Genomic DNA, 21,365 nt, shown 5'->3' on the forward strand with positions numbered 1-21,365 from the left:
TGAAGTTTAGGAAGTCTCCCTAAACACCTCCTGCCAATCAGACTCCTGGTCATTTCCTCTCCTTGGTTCTAAGTCTACTGGGTAATTGAGTCACTTGGAGAAATTAAAATACAGACACACGTACATAAGTACCGGGTAACTTACTTTGTTTACATTCTATTAGATTAAGAGCTGAAAGTGATTTGGATTCTGTATCCTCACTGTCAGAATTCACATCATTTATAGACCTCAGCCAGTAGTGGAAGCAGATACTTTAGGGTTTCTGTATCTAGATTCTTCATCAAGTATTTATTCCCCAATGAAACATTTATACAGAGAGATTAAGAAAATTCTTATTCTTTTTTTTAAAAGATTTTATTTATTTATTTGACAGAGAGATCACAAGTAGGCAGAGAGGCAGGCAGAGAGAGAGGGAGAAGCAGCCTCCCTGCCAAGCAGAGAGCCCGATGTGGGGCTCAATCCCAGGACCCTGAGATCATGACCTGAGCCGAAGGCAGAGGCTTAACCCACTGAGCCACCCAGGCACTCCCAAAATTCTCATTCTTAAAGAAAGTGAATTGCAATGTGGAGGGAGGCATGATGTCGTGGACAGGACTCAGTGAGGTGGTAGTAAGACTCGAGCTCTGTTCTAGATCTGCTGCTGGTTGGCTCCCTGTTACGGAATATGCCACTTACCTTCCCTGCACCTGAGTCTCCCAATGTCAAATAAGGGGGTTGGATTAATGGTCTGTTATTAGGGATTCTATGAATCTTACTTTGGGAGACAACGTTAATGAGACAAGGAATGCCTTATCACGAGGGATCGGCGTCGGCTGGAAAGAACACAGAGTGTCCAGTAAGAACATTTCTGACTTGAGCGCCTGGCTGGCTCAGTTGGAAGAACACGCAACTCTCGGTGTCTAGTTTGAGCCCCACATAGGGGGTAGAGATGAATGAATAAGTAAACTTTAAAATGGTTGAGGGGAGCCTGGGTGGCTCAGTTAACTAAGTATCTGGTTCTTGATCTCAGCTCAGGCCTTGATCTCGGGGTCACGAGTTTGGGCCCTGCCATGGAGCCTACAACAGCAACGACAAAAGAACATTTATGACAAAAATCACAGGCCTGTCTCTTCAAGCACCACTGGTATCTGCTCTGGAATCTGGGTCCTGATGCTGCTTCTTTGCTTCGGAAAGGAACAATACGTCGCTTGGCAGAATGGGGAACAGGTGTGGAAGGTGCTCACCGGGGCTCTGGAGAAACGGCAGACGTGCTTTCCTGAAATAAGTGTGAGCCTTCAGCCAAAAGACACGTGTAGATTTCCATAAATTGAAAAAACTCACGGTAAATATAGATTCATTAAAGGGTCTTAAAACTTGGATCTAGGCTTGGAGCGATGCAACCTTTGTCCCTCTCTGCCCTTTCCTTGTCTTTTCTTCACCCACCCATGAGCTTTATCTGAAAAGATGTGCCAGGACTCTGGCTATAAATACCCAATCGGCTAATATAGTTCAAAAGATATTTATTTTTTGAGAGATGGATACTGGAGTGGCTACAGCTTTAAAGGGACAGTTGAACAATTGAGTGCAGGGCACGGACTGCCCCGAGCTCAGCGGGCGGCTGGGATCTTTTCTATGGGCTGCTGCTGCGGGATGAACCTCTGTGCTTGTCTCAGCTCAAAATTCAGATTTCCCAGGAAGACATTCTGACCGCCCAGCTTAGGTCCTATGTCCACCCTGTGATCAGGGGAGGGGTGTGTGATTTGCAGCCTCACCAGCAGAGCGTGGGCTAGGGTGGGGAAGCTCCCCCAAGCTCTGTGCCTGGTAGGAAAGGGGTCCAGCAGATGCTACCAGAAGGGGGAGTGGGGAGGGTGAGGTACACATCGTAGCGCCGAAGGCTCTGAAACTCCTCAGGGACAACTGCAATGACAGCAAGTTCAAGCAATACCAACGTGTTCCCAGGGCACAACTCGGTAATTTCGGGAGCTGTGAGGGCTGGCTGGCCAGAAGGCTGACATCCGGTTTATATCATAGAAGGCAGAGCCGACCCTTTCTTCTTAGGAGACTTGTTACGGTTGGCATTCAATAATATTCTTTAACGGATTGGCTGGCGGAATGAAGGGATGGTGCAACTTTTCCTCAGGCTAGGGGAGGACTTCTCTTTGGCACTAGCCTGAGTTGAATTCATTTAGAAACTGCCTAATTAGGGATCTTTCCGTTGCAAGCAATTGAAGCCCATCAAAGTTATCTTTAGCAAAAGATGGTCCTTGCTGGGATAGCATCGCTGGCGGGCAGGGACAGACATGAAGCTCGGCCCGAATATCAGGGAGCCTCTTGTCTTCCCTCCTCTCTGAGCCTCTGCTCCTGTCTCCCACTTAAAGGTGGCAGCATGGCCGTCTTTCATTTTCAGTCTACCTCGTCAGCAGGTGGCGGTCGGCATCTCCACGACTTGTGTCTCTGCTTCTCAGAGCCCAGGGTGACAGAGACCACCGTACCTTTATTCCTATCCCAAACCCAGAACGGGGACTCTCCCTGGCCCAGCTTGAACCAGGGGTCTGCCCCTGACTCAATCAACCGAAATGGCCCACGGTGCTTGGCGGAGGTGGGCTGGGCAGGGAGTGCCATTACATTATGAATTTGGTTCTAGGAGCAGTGCTTGGAAAGAAAGGGGGGATGTGAGCCGACAACCCAATTGCTGTCTCCTGTAGAAGCCAAATAGAGTAGTCTTTGCTTACATTTGTAAAATTTGCTTATATTGGGGCGCCTGGATGGCTCAGTTGGTTAAAGCCTCTGCCTTCGGCTCAGGTCATGATCCCAGGGTTCTGGGATCGAGCCCCACATCAGGCTCTCTGCTCAGCGAGGAGCCTGCTTCCTCCTCTCTCTCTGCCTGCCTCTCTGCCTACTTGTGATCTCTATCTGTCAAATAAATAAGTAAAATCTTTTTTAAAAAATTTGCTTATATTTGTTTATATTTGTGTATTTGTGTAGTGCTTTAAGAATCCTTGATTCGTGACCTGTGCGAGGGAAAGTGAATCAGGTCATAGTCTTTCTTTCATAGCTACTGGCTCTCACTGTGCTGTGGTCTCTGTTTTCCAGTTCTTGTCTTCCCCACTTGACGTTACATTTATTGAGAGCAGAGACCATAATTCTGTTTACCTTTGCTTCTCTGTCCCCAGTACCTAACTCTGGGCTCTGTACCTGGCAGCATCTAACGGATGCTTATTCGTGGAATTCCCATTTTTACAGGCGAGAAAACCGAGGTGCACAGTATTACAAAACAGACAAGCCCTCAAGGGCCCCCGGTTGTGCAGTGGCTTACCCCAGATTGCTAGCTGAGAGAGATGGTCTGCCACGGCTCAGGCAGATCATTCTTTAAGGCAGAGGGCGCGAGCCCTGACGTTCGATTCCTCCAGAACGGTCTCAGCTCTCCAGAAAGGGTCTTTGCCAGAGGAGGTGGACAAGCAAGCAAAGGAGGCAGGTGATTAGCACTTTCACTTCCTTGGGACTTGACTCAGCTCCCATAGCTGTCGGACACTTGAACTTGATGGGAGAGAAAGGAGAAAGGAGCTGAGAAGGACAGCACTGCTGGGGGGAGGTTTCCACTACATGACAGGAAGCAGCCAGGGACACCGACAAGGGTTTTGTGGTCTCTGTCCTAGGCTAGATCTTCCAGTTCTGCCACTTACCAAATGACCAGCCACTTCACCTCTTTGAGTCCATCCTCCCTGGGCTGTGCGACGGCTCAACAAGAAGATAGACGGAAGAGCCCTTTGCCGATGGGAGATCCTTATATCGTCGTACTATGATCTCTCTCCATGCCAGGAGGACATACCGAAATTGTGCCCCGCAAAGGTAAAGGGGTCAATCTCCTCCCTCAAAGGTCTGAGGGTCCAGGATGGGAGCAGATGGCCATGCCAAAGTGCTGGGGGCTCTGAGCGTGTATCAGTCCCACGTGACCCTGAGAGGAAGTGTCCTGTGCGCCTTTAGGATACCCAGGCAAGGATTCCCAGCGTGGGAAGCTTTGGAGCCAGGTGTGAAAGGAATTCACTAGGCAGAAGGAGTGACTGTCCGCAAGAAACAGTGCGATTATGGCAGGGTGGTTGTGAAGGGACGGAATTACCAAAGGGCCCCGAGGGGGACATTACCACCCTCAGACGCTGTTGGGGTCCCACACGGATGCTGCATGGGCCACGCCTGGCAGTCTGCTCTCGGGGTATCAACCGAGAAGGCTCTTGGAAACCCCAACCTTGATTCCTGCTCCCCAGCTTGCTGGTGGCCTCCGTTCCTCTGTCCAGCTTCCTTTCTTCTGCACCGGGAGGGATCTTGAGAAACAATCCAGTGCCGTCCTCTTGCACTGCGAGCCCAGTGGCATGGAAAAGGCCGCTGTGAGCGAGAGAGGCTCCCGCTGCTAACCAGGGATACAGAAGCCAGGACGGTTTCTCCTAGGGTTCTTGGTCTCCTCTATGAACAGGCTTCTTTTCTCCTTTGGTTCCTTTTAAGTTTCAAATCTCCATTTCAGGTCATACTTGCGGTATTCCTTACTTACATGTAATGTTTCAAGTCCTTTCTTGGCCACAGTTTATGAAAAGGAGAGAAGCGGACAGGAGGGAGCAAAGAGAGAAGGTGGGTACCAGAGGCTTCACAGACAAAAAGAGAAACTTCTGGGGCTGTCAGTGGATTCGGTGCACGTAACCCTCCTACCCAGCAGAAAGGCTCCTTATCCAAACCACAGACCTGGGGAGCCCTGAGAACCAGGACCACTATTTTTGTAGCCAGGGACAGGAAGGAGCCCAAGGGTATAATTTTAAGGGTTTCAAGGTTATCAGAATAAATAGCTATTATCTTCCTCTTAGCCCTATTAGTGACTTAGTGTCTTGGCCCCGGGAGAAAGGAAGGAAGACAAACCCGAGGGCGCGTGCAGGCCCAGCTACCGCCCACGAGGCACACGGATGGTTCCGCCCGTGCATGCAGAGCTGCGGGGGGAGGCAGGGGAGAGAGGGGGTCACGGCTGCAGTAGTGGGAGTGACAGGAGACAAGTGTGCTGACTGCGGGATATTAATAGGCCCCGAGACCTATATTTACAACCGGTGGCTTAAATTAGGAGCAGAACAGTCACACCTAGCCAAATCCTCACCCCACGCCAGAAACACCTGAATTGTGCAAAGTGGTCATTCTGCCCCCAGCTCACCCAGGTCAGTGAGCAGGCGGCCGTGGGGCGGAGCAGTGAGATCTTTGAGATCTTCCTCGCTTGCTCAAGAGGTCTGTGGCGACTCTGCCCCCTGGGCACAAGCAGTCCAGCACAGAGCACCACTCTCTAAAGGAAGGGAGGAGGACAGGTAGGAGGGAAGGGAGGGAGGAAAGTAGGGAGCAAGGAAGGGAGGGTTAGGAGAGAGAGGGGAAAGCAAGACTCCGGGTTGCAAACATCAAAACCGAAGCTCAGACCAAGCCTCGTGGAGGTTTTCTGTCCCTCCGCATCCAGCCCGCGTCTGAACGGGGAAATTGTTCCACTCCTCCAGGAGAGAAAGTGTCTACTCATGACCCGCCAGAGGCCCCGAGGTGGAGCATGGGAATTTCAACGTCCAGGGGCCGAGGACAACCCCCAACCCTCGCGCGGGAGGATGGCTCGGAGGGCTGCGAGTTCCCAAACACCGTGGGGGGCTGAGTCCGAACCTGACAGCCTCTGCACTGTCCTCGGGCCCAAACACACAGGTCCCTGGTCGGTCCTCCAGGCCGGGTCAGAACAAGGATTCTCTGCGGGGAGGCTGCGCTGCATCTGAAGTTGGAGGAGGGGGTCAGCCTGCTCCGTCCCGTGCCCCCTAGCTTGGATGCCTGGGCTCAGTCTCTGAATTTGGGAGGAAGAAAGGGAAGGTGAGGGGATCATGGGTGAATGGGCTGCCCCAGGTGTCAACCTGGGACAGAGAGATTCCGAGTGGGAAAAGCTTGGGAATCCAAGGGAAGGCTCACGACTGGGTCTGGTGTTTCTGCTACTTCCTACGGCGTTATCACACTGAACAGCCTCTTGGAGCCTCAGTTTCCTTATTTGTAAAGTGGGCTAAAAAAGAATATCCACCTTACAGGATTTTTTTTGAGGGCCCAAAGAGGTGAAACAATCACTTCTGCCTTTATTGAGGGCTGCTATATCCTAGGCATTGATTTTATTTTATTTTTCAAGATCTTATTTATTTGACAGAGACAGCATGGGCACACAATGGGGATCGGGGCGGGGCGGAAGAGTGGTGGGGATAGGAGCAGAGGGAGAAGCAGGTTCCCCAGGGAGCAGAGCTCAACGTGGGGCTCGATCCCAGGACCCTGGCATTGTGACCCAAGTCGAAGGCAGACACTTAACCCACTGAGCCGCCTAGGTGCCCCTCAGGGCACTGATTTTAGTGTTTCCCATGTACCACCCCACTGAATCCTAAAAATCACTTTAGACCTGGGGTGTTTGCATATATGCAAACTGATCACATTGTACACATTGGAGGGATACAGTTCTGTGTATATTATACCACAGTGAGGCTGTTAAAACACGTTAGGAAGCAGGCATGATTTTTCTCCCCATTTTGCTGTTGAAGAAACTGAGGCTTAGCAGAGAGTTTAAGTCTCGTAGACCAACAGCAAGACATAGCAGAAGTGGGACTCAAACCCAGGCAGTCTGGCTTCAGAGTCTCCACGTTTAATCAGCGCACCAGGACTTACCTGTAAAAGTGTCTTTGGAACTGCAAACCACTGTCTAGAGGTCAGTTGTGGTTCTACTCAGTGGCACGGTTGGTAGGTCAGTGGCACTGTCTTTGTGTAACGAGTGAGGGCATGTGGATCAGTTCTTAAACTACTGCCCGGTACTCAGTAAGCGCTCAGTCCCTCTGCCATCCCTTGTCCTCGTCCCCGAGAGAGGACACACGATGCAAAAGAAGGAATGTCAGTTCCACCAGGGACAGAGCTATTGTGAGGGGTGTCGAGTGCAGGAAATAAAATAATACAGAGATGACCCAGCTGCAAGCAATTGCACCTGTCCCGGGGATCAACAAAATCCAAGGAAGCAAAGAAGGGAAGTCCTCAGACGGGGGTCTCCTCTACCCCTAGTAAGACAGGAAGCACAGGGCGGTTTCCCTGATGTCCCACAGGCCTGGTGGGCCGCTCTCTGGGGCTCCCACGGACCTCACGCGGGCTCCATCCCATAATCCAGAAACACGCAGCCGTCCTCCTGAACGCCTAACCAGTGTCAGGGGACTCATGTCTCATGTCTGCGAGCAAAAGGTTAAGAGCTTTCCACTATGTAAGGCGGAACCGCTTTAAAAGGGCTCTTTGGGTAGAGAAATCGGGAAAACCCAAGGCTAAAACAGGAAGTATTTTATCACTGGGGCCGGGCTGTTTTCTAGTCATTAGGGTGTTCTTTGTCACTTGACGGAGGCGATGTTTTCACTGAGCGTTCCTATTTAATGGGCCTTGGCTGAACTCCAGACCTACACAGTCAACCGCGGGCCTGACCTCTCCACTGTGGTGTGGACTAGTGAGCTCACACTTCAACGGGTCTAACGGAGTCTCCCCCCAAGTCTCCAGGAATGGTAACGCTCATGCCCCAAACCTTGGCATCCGCCTCATCTCCTCTCTTTCATACTCCTGGTCCCTCAGCAAAGCTCCTTGCTCTACCCGTGAAATAGATTTTAAAAAATTGGGGCCACATTTTGCCATACCCTCGGTCACCTCCCTTGTCCAACCTGCTGTTATCTCTTGCTAAGGTCACCGAGGAGCCTTCCAGGTTAATACCTAGAAGTGGAAGCAGCTATGTGGCAAGAAAGGGTCGGAAGAGGGCCTGAATATTTGGGTTCAAGGCCCGGGTTGGTAACACTTGTCTGGGTCTCAGTTTCCACAACAAGTAGAAAGAGCTCCACCGAGTGGTCACTAAGGGTACTCTCGGCACTTCGAGCGTAAAATTTGCCTCCATACCCCTCACCACCACACGGTGGCGCCGTTGTCGACCACCGTCTCTAAGAGGGCGTTGCCATGCCAATCCCGACGGTAACAGCCCGCCTGCTGGGCGCTGTATTTCTCCTGGACACCTGTGAGAGCTGCTCATTCATCACATCTCTCTGGTTTGTTTCAATAACAAATAACGAAAATCATTAAGTTGATTTTTTTTTCAGAGAAGAAGGCATAAATCTCAAAAGCAAGTGAGTGGAAATTTCAGCTAAATCTTTGTCACCGGCGTTATTTAAAGACCAAGCTGAAAAGCTGGAAAACAAAGGAAGTCAATGCCAGTGTTGGGTGAAGCCCAGCTCTATACTACATTAGTTCTTTTTCTTTCTTTCTTTTTTTTTAGATTTATTTATTTGACAGGCAGAGATCACAAGTAGGCAGAGAGGCAGGCAGAGAGAGAGAGTAGGAAGCAGGCTCCCTGCTGAGCAGAGAGCCTGATGCGGGACTCGATCCGAGGACTCTGGGATCATGACCTGAGCCGAAGGCAGAGGCTTTAACCCACTGAGCCACCACGCGCTCCAGTACATTAGTTCTAAAAGTAAGTAGCTGCGTATTTGCCTGCATATAACCAAGAACGTCCCCTCTAGGAGGTAGGGAGGCTGGGGAGGAACTGGATTATTTATCCCAGGACCTTTTTGTTTGCTGAAACAGCCATTAACGACTCCTCCTTGTAAATAATAAATAATATAATAAAACAGACTGTGAACAGTTCATGGCACACAATAAACCCTAAATTCATAGCAGTCATTAATATCATTGCATTCTAGTTCTACCACCTCTCCGATGAACAATAATGCTTTTGGCTTGAAAATTACTTTCGATTACAACAAATAAAAATGATTTTGTGATTCTTTATTCTAGTTACAAACTGCCCATGTTCCACCACTCAGTGCAGAAGTAATGGAAAAGGTTTTGATATGCCCCAAATGCACCCGCACGCACACACGTTTGTGGTCACATTGTATTGGTGAAAAACAAAATTCTACTGAGTAAATTTTGAAGATCTATTGCCTTTATCCAATGATTCATGAATTGGGCCACATCCCACCTAGGAGACAGAAAGGAGCTCTGAGGAGCTGTACAAAATGAAGGACTCTTACAGGCAGAAGAGCAGAAACACGGAAGTTAATTGGGCAACAAGTGAACTGGTTATGGCAAGATCACTCTCCTTTAGGGCGTGGCCGGGGTCTATCGACAGGTGACCTCACTAGCCCTGACGAGTTGATTCCTGAGTGACGCGGTTAAGACTCCATTTCTGCGAAAGAGGCTGAAGCTGTAAATAAATCTCAATTTAGTGACATGGGGCTTAGCATAAGTGCCTCCATTTGGGGCCTGTTGTGTTGTTTTTAACAGTATAAAGGCTTTTTTTTTCATTAATTTTTCATTTATCATTATACTAAGCACATTACCACATCGTCATTAATCATCGTTGATAATAATGCACTTCTTTGATTACAAATGAGGATATTCTAATGGTAGAAAATATTGAAGAGTACAGGACAAAGATAAAGAAGAAATCATTCCTAATCCCATAATCCAGACTGAGATAATTGTTCACATTTTGATGTATTTCTTTCAATAATATTCATGCAAATATATTTTCCATAAAATCAGGAATATATTACACATAAGATTTTCTCTTGATTAACTTGTTTTAAAATTATTTTTAGATTACAATAGTTTTCTTGTCTTTTTAAATTTTATGTAATCATTTTTCCTGTCATTACATGTTCTTCAAAACCCCAGTCACAGGGATGATTTTGCTCTTTAATTTCTCTCTTGTTTTGATTATTTGGGGCCCTTGACTAAAATACTTAAGTGGTGGGCACCTGGATGGCTCAGTTGGCTCAGGTCGTGATCTCCAGGTCCTGGGATCTAGCACCATGTTGGGCTCCCCACTCAGCTCACTCAAGGAGAAGTCTGCCTCTCCCCCGGTCCCCCCCCGCCAAATAAATACATAAAATATTTTTTTAAAAAATGCTTAAGTGGAATCCTTGCAGAGCCATGGCATGGTCATAAGAGGTGTAATTTCACGAGGGCTGTCCCATGGGCTAGGCCTGCACTAGGCTGAATGGAGCAGAATTCTGCTGGACCTTCATTCCTTGATTCAAGGCTCTGCTCATTGTTACACTGCAACTTGCTCTCCAGACACATGACATTCGAAACAGCTGCCTTATTTAGTAGAGTTATCTTCTGCATCGAGATTTCACAGGAGAAAGGAGGAAAATTTCTTACTGTGTTTCAATGTTTCAAGCCCCATTAACTCTCAGAAGATAGGAATTTAAATACTCTTGGTTAAGATCAGAACATTCACTATTGAGTATGCATGAGGTCCTGCTAGGAATTGCCTTTACTTCATCTGATCTCATATCCAACTCCTTTTACACAACACGGGATGAAACAGAGGCTCAGAGAAATGCAACTCTTTGTCTAAAGTCCCTGGTTGATCCAGGATGGGAACCCAAGTGTTTGGCTCTGAAACTTCTGTTCCAGCAGCGCCATCACACACCTTCTCAAAACATTTCCTGAAAATCATATTTAGTGCAAATGGAGTTTATGAGGCAGGAACTAGGGCTCCTCTCCTCAAATGGTGAGAGGTGAGGGGGGTAGCCTGGTTCAGAAAACCTCCATGTCTGCCTGAGGGATTTTCAGGCCAAAGTACGAATCTATAACTCAAGAGTCCCCCTGGGGCGCCCGGGTGCCTCAGCCAGTTGAGTATCTGCGTTCAGGTGATGATCTTGGGTCCTGGGATGGAGCCTTGTATCAGGCTCCCTGCTCAGTGGGGAGTCTGCTTCCCCCTCTGCCTCTGGTCCTGGTTTGTGCTCTCTTGCTCATTCTCTATTTCTCACTCTCTCTCTCTCAAAAAAAAAAAAAAAAAAAAAAAAAGGTTCCCTTTACCTGTAGGGCATATGTTCCAGGACCCCCATGGAGGCCTGAAACCGCAGATAGCACTGAATCCTCTATATACTGTTTTTCCTATACATGCATACCTGTGATGAAGTTTAATTTATACATTAGACATTAAGAGATGAACAGTAATAATATAACAATTATAACAAGATACTGTAATAAAAGTCACGTGAATGAGCACTCTCACTTCCTCTTTAAAATATATGATTTAAGTGAACTCGCCCTTCTGCCGCGATGTGAGATGGCAGACAGCCTCTGCGGGGAGACGGGCTGCGCTGGCCGATGTCGGCGCTGCGACGACGAAGGAGACTCGCGCTGACCTCCGGAGGGCACGTCATCGGGAGGACCTCCTGCTCCTCTTGGCCATGGGCAGCCAACGCTGCAGAAAGTAGAACCCGACATGGGGACGGTTACTCCTGTATTTCCCAGAAGAACCGAGGGGAGCACGACGTTACTTAGCAATGCATATGTTAGGCTCAAGCAGAAATGACGGTAACTACTCTTTGGTAGACTCTGTGCGGAGCACATACTAGACATCGGGTCCTGTAATCATTCCAGGAGGACAGGAGGATACGTATTAGTATCCCCAGCTTCCTAAAGAGGGGTCCGGGACACCAGGGGGTTGCCCTGCGTAATGGGCATCAGCGAGTATGGATTCCACTTTTGTCGGAGTCCAGGGTTCCAGACCTAACCATCGGTCCGCTTCTTTCCCCTTCTCCTTGCTTCATTAAGTTAATTTAATGATTTTCGTTATTTGTTATTGAAACAAACCAGAGAGATGTGATGAATGAGCAGCTCTCACAGGTGTCCAGGAGAAATACAGCGCCCAGCAGGCGGGCTGTTACCGTCGGGATTGGCAAGGCAACGCCCTCTTAGAGACGGTGGTAGACAACTGCGCCACTGTGTGGTGGTGAGGGGTATGGAGGCAAATTTTACGCTCGAAGTGCCGAGAGTACCCCTAGTGGCCACTGGGTGGAGCTCTTTCTACTTGTTGGGGAAACTGAGACCCAGACAAGTGTTAAGCTACCTTAGGTCTCCGTCGTAACTCCCTTTTTGTCTCTCTTGCCTCCTTTCTTTCTTCTTCTTTCCCCCTCCCTTCTCTCTTCTAGAGGGAAAGACCATAGTGGACCTCCCAGTCAGGAATCCTCTGCAGCGTTCTCGGGTGTGATGAAGGCTGTTTCTGACAGTGACCAGCCCCAGAAAGAAGCAAGTGAATGTGTTGACTGTCGCTGGTGCTAAGATGCACGCTGAGAGCTTCTGATGACTTGTGTCAAGGAACCCTATAAACCCCTAGGAAAAGGAGTTTCGAGGGCTGTGCCTATTTAAGCAATGAGGAAACTGAGGTTTAAACAGGCACCCTGCCAAAGTCGCACACTTTGTTTGTTTGTTTTTAAGATTTATTTCAGAAAGAAAGCGTGAGCAAGAGGGGTAGAGGGAGAGAGAGAGTCTCGGGCCAACTCTGCACTGAGCAGGGAGCCCCCCCCCCCGACATGGGGCTCGATCTTATGACCCTGAGATCATGACCTGAGCCGGACCCAGGAATTGGACACTCAGCCAACGATGCCACCCAGACACCCCCAAAGTCTGTCTTAATGAACAGAGCCAGGATAAATCATGATCTGGTGTAAAAGTCTAGTGTGCAGCTGTACCGCTGATGCTAGACGTTTCAGTGTGGTAGACAAAATGGCCCTTTTTGGGTGATATTTGTCAACCGCTGGCCAAGAACTCAAATGTGATAAAATCTTGGTAATTCCCTCTGGCTTTCAAAGTCTTTTGCTACCGGCCCTTCTTTTATTTAGTCAATTTCATTTCCCACGACTCCCTCCCTACACTCTCTCCTCTTTGCAGGCCGGTACTTCTGTCACCACGATCACATTAATTTCCATGTGCACGCTTTCTAGTCTCCACTCCGTGAGTGACATCCATCCTTCAATGCCCAGCGTAAGCACCTCTCTATGCATTCCTCATCTCCTCTGGTCCTAGGTGACAGGGATATTTCATTACCTCACAGCCCTGTGCAAAAGCTATCAGTCATGACCTTTTATCTGCTAAACAAAAGCCAGGTGTCTTAGCTTGGTATTCGAGTTTACCACTCCGTCACAAACGTGTACCAAGAGCAAGTAATGTGCTAGGCACTCTCTGGGTGCTGGGAGAATTGTAGAGAACCAGACAGACAGGTTTCCAGCCTTATGGTGAACAAACTGGGCATTAAATAATTACAAATAATCAACTGAACAATTATTAGTATGATTCAAGCGATTAGGAGGCCCTCTAGAATCTGGTCTCAACCTACTTTCAGCTCCTCCTCGTCCTTTCTTCCATTCAGACGAGCCTACTCATTCCAGCCCGCCTCTGTGGCTGTGCTCATGCTCTCCCTTTTTTCCTTCAGGCAGATTCTTCCCTCCTCCACCCCCTAAGCCCTTAAGGACCAGCTTTGCCTCTTCCATGAAACCCTGTTAGACAACTTTAGCCCAAAGGATCTTCCCTCATTTGAATCCCTAGTGCTTATCCATCAGACAAACATTTACTGAGTGACTTCTTGAAATGTGTGATGAACTGACTCTCCAGGAAGTCCTAAACACATGCTATGGTCTTAAAGATTTACATTCTATGAGGAGTTAGACTTTCCCCTACTGAGAAGGATCGAGGATTTTTTCCCTCTTCTCCTCTGGGTGGCCAAGGAGTGGAGATCAGAAAAGCTACAGTGAGGGGCACCTGGGTGGCTCAATCAGTTAAGCATCTGCCTTTGGCTCAGGTCATGATTCCAGGGTCCTAGGATCGAGTCCCACGCCTGGCTCCCTGGTCAGCAGAGAGCCTGCTTCTCCCTCTCCCCCTGCCTGCCTCTCTGCCTACCTGTGCTCTTTCCCAATCTGTCAAATAAATACATAAAATCTTAAAAAAAGAAAAGCTACAGCGAACCATAGGAAATTACTAATAAGCAAAGTGACAATAAAAATTGCCTAATTACTCATAATCCTACTACTTGAAAGAGATCTACCACTGACGACTTTCTACCTTCCTACTTTTTTGTTTCTGTTACTATTTCTGTGTGTGTGTGTGTGTGTGTTTAGGAGAAGTTCTTTTTTCCTCCTAATTAAAATTTTATCAAGAAAATCTTTTTTCACGGGGTGCCTGGATGGCTCAGTAGATGAAGCGTCTGCCTTTGGCTCAGATCATGATCTCAGGGGCCTGGGATTGAGCCCTGTGTTGAGCTCCCTGCTCAGTGCGGGGGAGTGTCTGCTTCTCCCTCTCCTCCCTCTGCCCCTCCTGTTGGTCGTGCTCGCTCGCTCTCTCTCTCTCTCTCTCTCTCAAAAACAAAACAAAACAAAACCTTAAAAAGAAAAGAAAAAAAATTTTTTTTATGGTCTCTTTTAAAATGGAGTAACTCTACCCCCACTTACCTGCTCTTCTGCTTGGGGGCGGAATAGTTTATTCTGGATTGAACGAAACCTAGAAAACTTACTCAAAGGCTCATCCATATCTTTTCCAGCTCACTGATCCTGTGTACAATAAGAATCTGACCATTAGTTTTAGGGCATTTACTCAGAAGTCCTTTCTCGAAACCTACATTGGACGCTCTCCAGAGCAGTACACTTACCTACTCCAAAGGTGTGGGATGCCTAGGGACGCCAGACTTTTATGCAAACCACTCAATGTGGGGCCACAAGAACACGGATCTTCCAGTCTACACCCCTCACATAAAGGGGGAGCAGAATGAACTACAGTGCTAAGTACTTGCCTAAGATCAGGCAGCTGGTGGGGGCAGGGCTGAAGATGCCAGCCCCGATTATTTTTACAAATTGACAGTCCCCAGTTTGTCTAACGATCAACCTCAAACTAAAATTAAACAGAAAATACTCGGGGAAGCCCTAACTCTCGCTAAACAAATCGTATTGGTTCCTACCACTGAAGGGGAAAAGGCACCACAGTTTGGTGGAGACTGCGTTAGATCCCCCAGCACTGGCCTGTTTTGAATAGGTCAGAAAACTTTCTTCTTGGAAATTTACATTACTATGATAGGATTAAAACAAAGAAGAAATATTAGGGCCCACTTATCTCATTCTTTCTTTAAAAAAATATTTCATTTATTTACTTGAGAGAGAGAGCAGAGGGAGAGGGAGCAGCAGACCGCCGCGGAGCGGGGAACCCAAAGTGGGGCTCCATTCTAGGACCCGGGGATCAGGACCTGAGTCTGAGGCAGACACCTGGCCGACCGAGCCACCCAGGCGCTCCTAACTTATTCTTTCTTAACGTTTGAGAAACGAGGATAACAAAAGGATGTAGGAAAAGATTGGCCCTTCATCATGAACTGTAGCATTGGCTTGTGTGTGTGGCATTTTGGTTCATCTGGTTTCTGGAGGTCACCATGGTCCGAGGAGCAATTCACTCAAGCAAAAGAAACTCACAATCGTAGGAAAACTGGGTCTGCTCTGGGAGACCGAGCCCTCTTCACGGACAGCTTTTAAGCCGAGCTTTCCAGCCCCAGTTTGAAGCCCCAGTAACGCGCTCTCTCGTTCTCTCCGAGTTCTGGAAAGGGCCGGTATTGGATCTCCTTTGACAGGAAGCCAGCAACGAGGGAGCTGTGTGAAAGGGCGAGAGCGCTTCTGAGGAACATTCCCATGGGCCCAGGGAGGGCCTTACGGAGATGAAAAGTTTCCTGGGTGGGAGTGGGGCCGGGAGTGGAGCGGATCCACCCGGCTGTACGGGGGCAGAGGGCCATCCCAGCGCGGGGAGAAGCCAACTGTAAGAGGGAGCTGCAGAAGAGAGGGCGCTGGCGGGGGAGGTACAAGCCAGCTCCCTTCTCCGCTCACTCTCGAAGGCCCACCTCGGGATCAAGAGCACAGGTGCTGCCCGACGGGGCCCCTGCGCTACCACAGCAAACAAAGGGCGCGGCCTCCTCCAGCCTTTTCGGTCCAAAAGGAGGCTCGGCCTTACCTTCGAGGATCCACCCCTCCCTGCTCGGGCGCCCATCCAATGGGGCCGCAGCCTCCTCCTGCCAGGAGGTGCTGGACTCTCGCAGGAAATGGACAGGTGCCACCGACCAATGGTTGGAGCTGCCGCGGGCCAATGGGAGAGAGAAATGGGTCGACCTGGGGTTGAGAGGGAGAGCCCGCAAAAGGGGGCGGGGCCCGGGGGCAAGACACGTAGGCGCAGGGGGCGGAGAGGGGCGGGTCGGTGGCTGGCGGGGCAGCCCCAGCCGCGGAGATAGGAACCTGCGGACGGTCGGCAGCGACCAATGGGAGGGCGGGTTGGCGTGGGGGGGGTGGGCCCGGCGCCCGGAGGCCCCGCCCCTCCGGGTCCGCAGGGCTGGGGCGGAGCCAGGCCCGCGTCAGGTGGTCCCGGGCGTGCGGGCGGCGCTGGGGGCGGGGCGCGGCGCGGAGAGGGGAGCGGCGGCCGGCGGGCGGTGGCGGGCTAGGGCTGCGCGAGCAGGTACCCGCGGCGGAGGTGGCCAGGCCGCCCCCGGGGGGCGAGCACGAAGGCGAGGGCCCCGGCCCGCCGCGCGCCCATGCCGCGGTGAGCGCTCCGGCTCGGCGCACTTGTCGCCGCGCCAGCCCCAGCGAGCCGGCTCTCCCCGCCCCGCCAGCCCGGGCCCTACCTGCGGCCGCCGTCGGGGGAGGGGGGTCCCCCCAGCTCTGCGGAGCCGCATGAACAATAGGCGGCGGCGGCTCCTGCGGGCGGCGGCAGCCCCGCACCCTATGGATCGGCCGCTCCATGGAGCCCTCCAGAGCGCTTCTCGGCTGCCTGGCGAGCGCCGCCGCTGCCGCCCCGCCGGGGGAGGATGGAGCGGGGGCCGGGGCCGAGGAGGAGGAGGAAGAGGAGGAGGAGGCGGCGGCGGCCCCGGGGGAGCTGGGTTCCGATGCACCGCTGCCCTACTGGACGGCGGTGTTCGAGTACGAGGCGGCCGGCGAGGACGAGCTGACCCTGCGGCTGGGCGACGTGGTGGAGGTGCTGTCCAAGGACTCGCAGGTGTCCGGCGACGAGGGCTGGTGGACCGGGCAGCTGAACCAGCGGGTGGGCATCTTCCCCAGCAACTACGTGACCCCGCGCAGCGCCTTCTCCAGTCGTTGCCAGCACGGCGGCGAGGACCCCAGTTGCTACCCGCCCATTCAGTGTAAGGCGAAGGCGGGGCCGCGGAGCCGGGCGGGGAAGGGGGGGCTGGAGGCCTGGGGGGGAGGGGGTCGCAGAGCGGGTGGGGAACGATTGCCCTGGGGGTGGGTGTGTGCGCGCGCGCTCGGGCTGCAGGGGCTGCTTTGGTGGGTGCGACGGGTGAGATAGAGACGCTGCAGGCCTTGCCAGGAACCTCAGGCGCTTGGGCTTCTTAACCTTCATCTGACCACCTCAGCTGCTTTCCACATCCTGGAGCCCCAGCACGAGAATCTCCCCATTTCGCACTCCCGGCTTCCCCAAATCTGGAAGGGTTTCAGGCCAGCTGGTAGTTTCTGTCATAACCTTAGTCCCCAAATCTGGGACCTTCCCGACCTCTTCTACGGCCTGTCCCCGCCCCTTCAAGGCATTTGCTTTGAAGCGGATGGGGGTGTCTCCCGCAGGGCTGGCTGGGCTGGCTCTCAAGTCCCGGAAGCCCGTGCGAACTCAAGGCTGAAGTGTCTTTGAAATGTCGTGTTGATTTCTCGGATCGCAGTCTTGTATCTCAGAAGTTGTACCTTTAGGAGTCTCAGTGAATGATGTGCTGAGGAGGGTGCGAGTGTGTGAAGAAGCCGGTGGTGATGGGTGGAGAAGTGATCGGAGAGGGAAAAGTATGTCCTTCCCCCGTGAGAGATCAGGAGCGCAAGGCACAGTGGCTAAATCCCAGTCCCTTGGCACCCAGGCTGTTCAGATACAACATTTTCTCCTTTCTTCTCACCCTAGATCCTTGCCTATATTTGGTATTTGCCAAATCTCAAGGGGACCATGCCCACGGGTCCCTCCCAGGGCCTTTCTTCCAGTGTCCTGGTTTTCACCAATTTCCCAGGAGCCCCCTGTTCCACACCCTGCAATAATATTTCCTTTGTTTTTTTTTTTTTTTTTCAAAGCGGTCAAATTGCCATTGGAATGCCTGAATCAGTTCTGCTAGGTGGTTTTAGAAGATGTAAATATCTTCTTGTGCAATTGACACTGTTTTATATTTGATTATTCCCACAATTTCTTCCCTGCTAAAAAGTCTTGTTAATACATATTTATTGTTGTTTATTCAATGTTTTGTCTACTTTGCATTTTAGTTAATTAAAGAAAGTCGTTACCAAGCGCCAACTTTAGGCATTTAGTTTTTAAATTTCATTTGTAACGTTTCTCTTTCGGTCCTGTAACTGACTTTCACCTGAACAGTTGTGTTACTTTATTTAAGATGTTTTCTTTAAATACCATCACTTAATAAGAAAAGCATAACCTCTTTCCTTATATTTCTATTCTCCTTCTTTATTGGTGTTTTGACCATCAAATTGGTGTTCAAATCCTTAGTTCCCTTTGTTTCTGTCTCCCTCACATTCAGTGTAAAACTTCCTGTTTCTACGTTTTGATCTTTATAATGCCTGGAGGGAACAAATGATTTTCAATGGTTTCTGGGTGTTAAATCTTTTTGGCTCTAGTACTGGGAAGGTGAAGACTACGGATCCTAGTGTAGTGTCTGATACAGTGCTGAAGATGAACTTGGTCACATACTGAAATACTGGAAGAATGGTCTGGCATATTAGACACAATGCAGTTTTTTATGCATAAGTCAAAGGTTTGAGGTTTTTTATGGGTTATGTTTTGTGATTTTTTTTTTTTTTTGTACAGCTAATGTCAGGGTGGGAGAGGTGTGTGAGGCTCATGAGCAGGAACTCCGTTTCTTCCATCTCTGTGCCCCCAGCTGTCAGAACAGTCAGGTGTGAATATGACTTGGGCTGGAAAAACTCACCTGCAGAACACCAGCCGTGGTCAGGGTGTGCTACGTTAGCAGCTCCTTCTCCCTTGGGTGCCCAGGACTTAATCTTTATTGTGACAAAAGTTACCTTCGATAGGCTGGATTCCTGATTCTAGAACTCAGATAAGAAAGTAGGGAGTACTTTGTGCATATGCAAATAATTGACTTGCACATGACAGGTGAAGACCCTGGTAAGTTATTTTATTTAGTCTCATCAGAAGTTCTGAACTTGACTGGAATTAATTCTTGATAATTCAGAAAATTTAATTCCATTCAAAAATCAATTCCAGTGCCTAGCAAAAGATAGATACTGTATTAAATACCAGAAGATAGGGGTGCCTAGGTGGTTGAGTTGTTGGAGCATGCAACTCTTGAGCTCAGGATAATGAGTTTGAGCCCTGCCTTGGGGTACAGAGATTATTTAAATAAATAAAACTTAAAAAAAATACCAGGAGATAAAGAAATGATAAGATAAGGGGGTGCTTATAAGTCACACCTGAGAGGCATTGGTGATGTAAATACACCATGTTGGCACAATGCTTTGATAAAGATGAACTCAGGAAATTGCTAATAGGTACTCTGATGGGTGTCCTATGTCCACCATTTCAGTTAGTGTCACTCGGAAAATAAAGTGATTGACAACCTTGTCTCCAGAGACTTGGAATGAAATTGAGCCACTGACAGCTTTTCCCCAGTTACCCTTTTGAACTTCTCTTCTGGGGCATGAATTGTGACATTAGATTATGAATAGCAGACTGTCAGTTAAGTAAGAATGTTTTAGTTTTAAGTATTGCTTTTCAAATTGAAAATTTTGTTTCAAACTTTACTCAAAACAGAAGGGGGGGAAATTACCAAATTTTGTGACAAATAGGAAATATAATAGACATTTAGAAATCATCTGATATTTATATAGTGCCCTTATGCCCTCCTACGTAGATATGAAATCTTAGCTCTCCATGGGGCTGACAAATATACATAACGTAGGAGCTCACTCATCTTTTTTTTTTCAGTGAAAGAGGGAAAATGTACAGTTCCAAATTTATCATCTTGGGACATATACAGTCCTAGGTATTAAAAAAAAAAGTTTCTCTTACAGGAGAATTGTGTCTGTTTTCAAGCAGGGCATAAATTAAGATTATTACTAATTTACATTATTTTCTTGCATCCACTGCAAATCTAAGGATGTATTTTCAGGTGTACTTGGGATTTTTTTAAAAATTTATTTATTTGACAGACAGAGATCACAAGTAGGCAGAGAGGCAGGCAGAGAGAGAGAGAGTGGAGGGAGCAGGCTCCCGGCTGAGCAGAGAGCCCAATGTGGGGCTCGAGCCCAGGACCCCGGGATCATGACCTGAGCAGAAGACAGAGGCTTTAACCCACTGAGCCACCCAGGCGCCCCTGTACTTGGGATTTTTAAATGAGTGAAGTATGTGCCATTCACTTACCCAAAACCTACCGGAATGTGCCTGTGTGTTTAGTTTTCAAGAATGCAGCTGAGAGAGAATAACATCTTGACTGCCAAAATGAAAGAAGTAAGGTTTTGTTCCTGATATTCCTGGAAATATCCATCCACAGACACTGAAACACGTGCTGAATGTGACTTGACCTGATTCTTACTTAAAACCAGGTCTTGACTGCAGTGGGAAAGGAGAGCCCCACATTCTCTCAGCTGCAGGTGAAGGTCTAGTTCCTACCCCAAGGGACTACTTCACAGGGAAGGGAAAATAAAGTACCTTCCCCCAGGCCCCGCTCATCTGTCTTCTATCCACTTGCAAGCTGTGTTCTATGCCTTCTTGAAGGCCAGTCATAATATTTCCTTAACTAGTTAGCAAGAACCTGAGAGGGTCTGTTCTACCCGGAGAGAGTTTATTGCTGTCCCTTCCCAGCAGAGGTTTTCTGTCTTCTCTGAAATGCCATCAAAGGAGCTGTCCCTTCAGCACCCAAGTTCGGAATCACTTCTTTTAAATCCGTAATACATTTAAAAATTTTAAGACGTCTTGTGTGTTCACAACTGTGCTTCAGACCAGAGGAAAAGAGGAAAGGTAGAAGAGAAAATACAACAGTTAATTCCGTTAAGGAAAATTCGGATATTCAGTTGAGGAAATGAGATGTGTGAATGGAAACTTGTTGAAGAGACAGATAAATCTTTTCATCAGTGTAAAAGCTGTTAGAAAAAGTGAATGTTCCTTCCCTCCATGACCAAGGAGACGCCTAACATAATTTACATATTTCTTCAAGAGGGTTTCTTATCTCTCCTTAGTATACACATTGTTTTTTTAATTCATATAGACAAGATAAGAATTAGTAATCAGGATTCATTTTAGGACCCAGATGCACTGAAGCTATTTTAAGCAGAAAGTGATGTAGCACAGGAAATTGGGTGCTTACAGAATTGTTGGAAGGGCAGGGAGAAGGGGCTTTTAGCTGGACCTATGAGAACGACTCCCAGAACATTGCAGACCTGGCCCACCCAGCAAGCTACTACTTCTCTATTTGGAAACATACAGAATCAGGAGTTGACGTTGAAGCTGTCGATTTGAAGAACACCCTGTTGTAGTTGCTGTCCAGCTTGGGCAACCACTTGGCCTTGCAGCATTCCTTTCTA

At 49.1% G+C, this 21,365-nt stretch overlaps 1 protein-coding gene across 2 annotated transcripts in view; it reads left to right on the forward strand.

Moving 5' to 3' along the window:
• Positions 1-16,572: 16,572 nt before the first annotated feature.
• The window catches only part of MAP3K9 (mitogen-activated protein kinase kinase kinase 9), a gene marked incomplete at both ends in the record, with an annotated part of 68,540 nt that continues 63,747 nt past the window's right edge, over positions 16,573-21,365 (forward strand). For both annotated transcript variants that reach the window (XM_080808964.1, XM_080808965.1), the window contains one exon: positions 16,573-16,972. In XM_080808964.1, coding sequence (XP_080665090.1) covers positions 16,573-16,972 — 400 coding nt within the window. The remainder of the gene's footprint in view (positions 16,973-21,365) is intronic.

The sequence above is a fragment of the Martes martes genome (assembly GCF_963455335.1).
Source record: "Martes martes genome assembly, chromosome: 7".
In the NCBI taxonomy this organism is placed as follows: Eukaryota; Metazoa; Chordata; class Mammalia; order Carnivora; family Mustelidae; genus Martes; species Martes martes.